The 6560-nt window shown below is 47.1% G+C and overlaps 1 protein-coding gene across 1 annotated transcript; it reads right to left on the reverse strand.

Moving 5' to 3' along the window:
- Window positions 1-405: 405 nt before the first annotated feature.
- Window positions 406-4098, reverse strand: LOC125527710 (transmembrane 9 superfamily member 9). Its single transcript, XM_048692231.2, has 7 exons — window positions 3849-4098; window positions 2861-3025; window positions 2668-2777; window positions 2473-2581; window positions 2275-2387; window positions 2047-2197; window positions 406-1911 (listed from the first exon to the last, which is right to left on the reverse strand). The coding sequence occupies exons 1-7, from the start codon at window positions 3969-3971 to the stop codon at window positions 754-756; spliced, it is 1929 nt and encodes a 642-aa protein (XP_048548188.2). The 5' UTR covers window positions 3972-4098; the 3' UTR covers window positions 406-753.
- Between the last annotated feature and the right edge of the window lie 2462 nt (window positions 4099-6560).

The following is a 6560-nucleotide window of genomic DNA, read 5'->3' on the forward strand; positions in this document are numbered from 1 at the left end:
TGCCTTGGTGTTTGGCCACACCACGGCAGTTCCAACACAGGAGTTTCATTGCTGACTGTATCATGTGATTGATGTCGAAGAAACTCCTCGTCAGCGAATCACCCGGAGGACTGCAGATCCCAGCTTCGCATCAATGATTAACGACGGAAACTCACGACCAGCGGTAGCCGCCGGAGGTCAGTAGACCCAGCTTTGCAACAGTGATCAACGACAAAACTCCCGGTCAACAAAGCCGCCAGGGGAACAGAAAACAGAGACCAGAGGGTGTGCGATTGCCGCCGCTAGGAGCTGTGTCTCCCGGTCAGACTCATGTGTGGACACCTGTGATGTAGGCGGTTGGAGATGCCCTAACTAGTCACAATATTTTTCACTGCAGTGGTATATATCCAATAAAAAGGCTCAATGTACGTCAACAATTACATTACATTCTGGCATGAAGTAATTGAGATTTATCAGCATCCATATACAATTCAGAATAGGTACTTTATCAGCATCCACATACAATTCACAACAGGTACTTCACAGGCATCCTCGTGATCCAGATGCTAAAGACAAAAAAGGGACAAGAGAATAAAACTCACGGAGCTAGCTATGATAGTTTAACCATGGATAACACATCACCACTTCATCTTTAACAGCCAGCTTTCAGAACTCAGAATTGATGCCATAGATAGCTAAATTTAGAGGGCGGCATTCACTGGCCACATCATCGACCTTCACCATGTCAACAGAAAATTAGGGAGAAGAGCACTATTACTCAATCTTCACAGACGAGTAAATCAGCCTAGTGAACATTAAACAGGCGTAGAATCCAATTGTACCCGTCAAGGCAAAGAACGCATATGAGGCGATGAGCATGTAGCCGAAGTAAAGGATGGCTGACACAAACTTTGTGATCTCCAGCTTTGTGTAGAAGTAGAAAGTCGCATACAGGAAGAGGTACAGGGCAGAAGATCCTGATGTCAAGTATGATCTCCACCACCACAGGTAATCCTCACTGCATAGCTGGAAGTAGCAGAGCACAATCGAGATCTCGGCACATGTGACGATTAGAATCAGGAAGACAAGGAAGAGGAACCCAAAGATGTAGTAGAATTGGTGCAGCCAGATGGAGGTCAGGATAAAGAAGAGCTCAATGAACACAGCTCCAAATGGAAGGATCCCTCCAATTAGAATCGAAAAGATTGAGTTCATGTACCAGGCTTGCTCAGGTACCTGCCTGGGAATCTTGTTTGTTTTCACTGGGTCTTCAATGGCTGGTTTCTTGAAACCAAGGTAACTCCCAACAAACACTAAAGGCACCGAGATACCAAACCAAAGGAGGACAAGGGCAAACATTGTGGTGAATGGAACTGCACCAGAGGACTTCTGCCCCCAGATAAGAATATTCAAGAAGAAGAAAACAGTGAACACACTGCCAGGGAAGGTGAATGCTGTCCTCAAGGCAATGTTCTTCCACTCTGAGCCCTTGAACAACTTGTAAAGACGTGAAGAAGAGTAGCCAGCAAGCAAACCCATGAAAACCCAAAGCAAGAGCATAGCTGTCATCAGTCCACCTCTGTTGGATGGAGAAAGGAAGCCAAGGACTGCAAAGACCATCGTGACAAGCATCATGCCAAAAAACTGGACACCTGTACCAACATAAACACAGAGCCAATCAGAGTTGGCAGGCGGCCTGAAAACATCACCATGAACAAGCTTCCATCCAGTTTCTTCTTGGGCTTCCTCCTGAGTCTCAAGCTGGTTATACTTGGAGATATCCCGATAAAGGGTTCGAAGCATGATCATTGCAACCATTCCGGAAAGGAAGAGAACGATCATGAGAGAATTTACAATGGAGAACCAATGGATTTGATCATCTGTCATCAGCAGATAACTGTCCCAGCGAGATGCCCACTTGATATCACTCTCCTGCAAGTTGATAAGAGTAGTTGAAAGAATTAGTAAATAATATCAAGCTCCACCTAGGACACACTAAACAATACTATAGCAAATAAAATCACTTCAATAGTGTCGAACTTAAAAGGTTTACACATTAATTATCACCTTGAAATCCACATCGTATGTGAAGACAATGTCTTTGCCAGCTTCAACCTCCAGAGGAGAATCAGATGATGTAATTATACGTTTCGCATTCGGATCGCAAGTGGTCAGATGAGTCTTCTTGTCATTCCACTGTCCATATTCGTGCTTCACACTGCAGCATATGCCATTGTTTTTCAGATTCAAATCACCAAAACCTGAATTTTCAAATAATTATAAGCTCAAATGTACCTGTAGGGTTTTACTTCAAAGGCCACTATCCTAGAAACATCCCTTTGTGCATCCCTGTGATATTTCACCGTAAAGGACAAATGATTGTGGATGAAGTACTTTTCATCCTTACTCTGTCAAACAACCAAGAAAAGTAAAGTGCACAGAAGAACTTTGCCCCCAGATGACATTTGATCAATACATAATAGTTTAACTTACCCCTGAGTATTGTCCTTTGGCTCCAACATGGAACCCATGTTGATAGAAATAAGCACCTTCTTGATCCACTCTTTGAATAGGAACAACTAGAGGTAGGTTGTCAAGAATCCTGTTGGATGTAGAGAATTTATGTGAGACCTACCGATAGACATCAATAAAATCTTAGATAATCCAGAAATTAAATGACTAACATACATGTTCACGCGGTACTCATCTTCAATCTTTTCCTTGAGAACCTTTCCTTCTTTTTCCCCAACTGAAATCTTGCAGACTATTTGACACATCTGAGGTACCCTCATTTCAAACTGGAAAACATAGACATGAAAAGTTAAAGGCCAACTGTGCAAAGTACCGGGCAAAGAAAACAATGGATAGAAAAAGAACAAACCACATATGGAGAGTTCTCAATGCGATCCCCACGGAGAACTTCACCCAGATTTTCAGCACTGTCAACGATCGTATCTGGCTTACAGAATGGGAGAGAGTAGAAGGAGTAGGGAAGTTGTGTCTTAATTGAAGTCAGTTTATTGACTTTCACAGGGAGATGGTCTTTCTGCATTGAACCATAATAATTCAGTTAGCAGTTGCATACGAACAAGTGAATCCCAGTTAACTGAACTCTAAGGGGGAAAAAAGGTGAGCATGGAGCACGGCCCAAAACTTGCATAAACCATTTGCCAGCTTAGTGCATAATGTATGCTAGTAAGTTGGATATGAATTATTAGATGGAGATTCAGATCTTTGAGTGAACAACCAACAAATGTAATTCCTATGAAAATCCTTTGAATCAAAGAAGCACTGACACTGTTGAGAAGGGCCACACATCCTAGCGAACTCCAGTTTTAAAGGCCAATGTTTTTTCCCACCTGAGATTTTACAGCTTATAAACGAGCAAATCTGCATTCCGAAACTTATTCGGTCCTCGAAAATCACTTATAGGCAACTTATATCACGATTTAGTGACAAGCATTGACGACCATAAATCATCTTTTAAATCCGCATTGCCGCCAGCACACGAGCTGCCAATCAGCCGTCAATCTCCGTGCATTGACTACTAAATCTCGTCACCCCATTCCCATGGCATGTTCATTCGTCCTAACGCAAAAGCAGGCGCGGGGCAACCATAATTTCGAGCGACAAGCATAGTTCTAAGTTTGGCTTCTCGAAATGCATACACTCCGCGCACCACCTACATTGCGCGAGGCCACATCACAATCTAACCCCGTGACAGCACGGAGATCTCCGAGACACCCAGCCGCGCGAGCCCAGATCTGGGCATGCTGCGCCCAGATCCGACCAGAACACGATCCTGCGCGGGAGGGGTCCACGCAAGCAGGGAGGAAATAGAGTTTGCCGCAAGATAGTACGGTGGGTACCTTTTCGAAGTCGTTGGGCGCGACGCCCGGGAGGTAGAACCCGGCGGCCGGGACCACGAGGAGACAGAGCGCGGCGAGGACGACGGACAGAGCCGCCGCCGTCGCCGGCAGCGATATCGTCATGGGGAACCGAGGCGGTGGGCGAGGGTCGCTCACGGTTCGCTCGAGCGCTCGGGCCGGTGAGAGTGGCGAGAGGAGAATGGCTTTTCCGTTGCGACGAGGTGGGAGCAAGAAAATGCGAAAGCGTCGTATCCCTACCTAGCCTTTTTTTCATATTTTTTTTCGTTTTCGTCAATACCAAAGCTCACGCATCTTTTCATTTATATAAGGAATAAGAAAGAGTACAGATAAGGGTACATGGCATGACACGAACGCAAAAAGGCCCACCAAGCCCTAAACAAGAGAGGCGGACCGAACCAACAAGACGACTAACATCACCAAATACTAGAACCAGGGACACCGAGAACGAACAAGATTGCTCCTTCAAGAAGGAAAAACGGCACGCAACGCCGCCGCCATCTGGTCCCCCCTGAGCGCGAAGAGGGCGCAAATGAAGGCTGTGGCAGCAGCCGAGCAGAGATTTCTCCCTGGCCTGATTCTGAGCAATCCTATAGCCGTCGGATCCGAAAAATTGAGATGGGAAAGTCGTTGTTGGTTGGAGCCGCCAAATCTGGAGGGGGGTAGGCCGCCGGAACGTGGCACCTGGCACCACAGACACACGGCAAAGGATCTGGCACAAAGCGAGGCGTGGAGGTACATCATCAGAGGTACGGTGAGGCGGAGAGAACCGGCGTGGGGAAGCAGCAGCGATAAAGCGACACCGGTAAGCAAAGACTGCAAAGAGCGCAGATCTGAGTTGTCGTGTTTGTAGTTGTGCTCCTTCCAGCTCATTTGGCCATGCAGATCTGAGTTGTCACTTGAGAACGCAGGTCCACAGGCCGTCGGGGCCGAGGCAACACCAACAAAGACCCACTGTGAGGCGTCGCATGAACACCACAACACCAAGCCGGCGCGCAGCAAAAGGCAGCTGCCGCTAGGGAATCAAGCACTATTGCATCAACAATCACCATGCACGAGCAGCCACCAAAGCACGAGGGAGGTGGGCACCGCCGGAGACAAGGGCCTCCGACACGAGGCAGACCCGCGACTGGCCACAGCGCCCACATCCACCTCCCAACAAGTTGCAGCACCAGCAACGAGCTGGGTTACGCCCACAGGGAGGGAGGGCTGCAGAGGATACCTCCCATGCCACGGCCAAGCCGCAACACCGGCAGGGCCGACCAGGGGAGGCGCAGTCCGATGTAGACGCACACAAGATCGGGTCTTAGGTGGAAGGGGATGTCGCGCTCGAGACGGGGGGCCCCGCCGCCAACATGGCCAAGGCTAGGCCGCATGTTGGCTGGACCGGCAGGGAAGGGGTGCTGGAGGTGGAGTACCACAATCGGCCGGGGTGAGCGCCTAGATACCATCCAAGGAGAACCAGAAACCACACGGTGGAGCCCCAGCCGGGGAGGCCACTCACGTTGCCTATGTAGTGGGAAAGAGGTTGCCGGGAGAGGCCATCCTCGTCGGAGGAGGAGGCCGCCGACCTCGTCCGGGGCCGGATCTGGAGGGGAGGTGCAAAGGGGGAGGGTAGCTGGATGATGGGGGGAAGAAATGGCCTAGCCACCACCATCCCAGATCCTGGCGCGGCTTCGCTGGCCAGCCCTCCGACGACGGCGACACGGGGGTGATTGCTTATATCTGCGTTGGTAATTCCCCGAAGAGGAGATGATGATGCAGCACAGCAAATGTAAGTATTTCCCTCAGTTATGAAACCAAGGTTATCAATCCATTAGAAGAACCAAGCAACACTACGTAAACAGCACTTGCACATAAACCACAAAAACTTACAACCCAACGCGTAAGAGTGGTTGTCAATCCCTCCTCGGTATTGAGATAGATTAAATTGTATGAGATTTGATAAATAAATGTAACTAAAACATAAAATAAAATAAATAAAGAAAAAGTGCATCAAGGTATTTTGGTTTTAATGATAGGAAATAGACCCCGGGGCCGTAGATTTCACTAGAGGCTTCTCTTGAGAAAATAGCATACGGTGGGTAAACAAATTACTATTGGGCAATTGACATAAAAGCAAATAATTATGACAATATCCAAGGCAATGATCATGTATATAGGCATCATGTTCAAGATTAGTAGACCGACTCCTGCCTGCATCTACTACTATTACTCCACACATCAACCGCTATCCAGCATGCATCTAGTGTATTAAGTTCATAGAAAAACGGAGTAATGCAATAAGAACGATGACATGATGTAGACAAGATCTATTCATGTAGTAATAGACTCCATCTTGTTATCCTTAATAGCAACGATACATGCATGTCATGTCTCTTTTTGTCACTGAGCTGAGCACCGCAAGATCGAACCCATCACAAAGCACCTCTTTTCATTGCAAGAAAAATCAATCTAGTTAGCCAAACCAAACCAAAGTTTCAGAGAAGAAATACAAGGCTATAAAGATCATGCCTAAAAGAGTTCAACAAAGACTCAAATAATATTCATGGATAGATCTGATCATAAACTTACAATTCATCACATCCCAACAAACACATCGCAAAAAGGCATTACATCAAATAGATCTCCAAGAGACCATTGTATTGAGAATCAAACGAGAGAGAGGAAGCCATCTAGCTACTAATTATGGAC

This window comes from Triticum urartu, chromosome 7A, assembly GCF_056163025.1.
Source record: "Triticum urartu cultivar PI428250 chromosome 7A, HENAU_Tu73, whole genome shotgun sequence".
Taxonomy (NCBI): domain Eukaryota; kingdom Viridiplantae; phylum Streptophyta; class Magnoliopsida; order Poales; family Poaceae; genus Triticum; species Triticum urartu.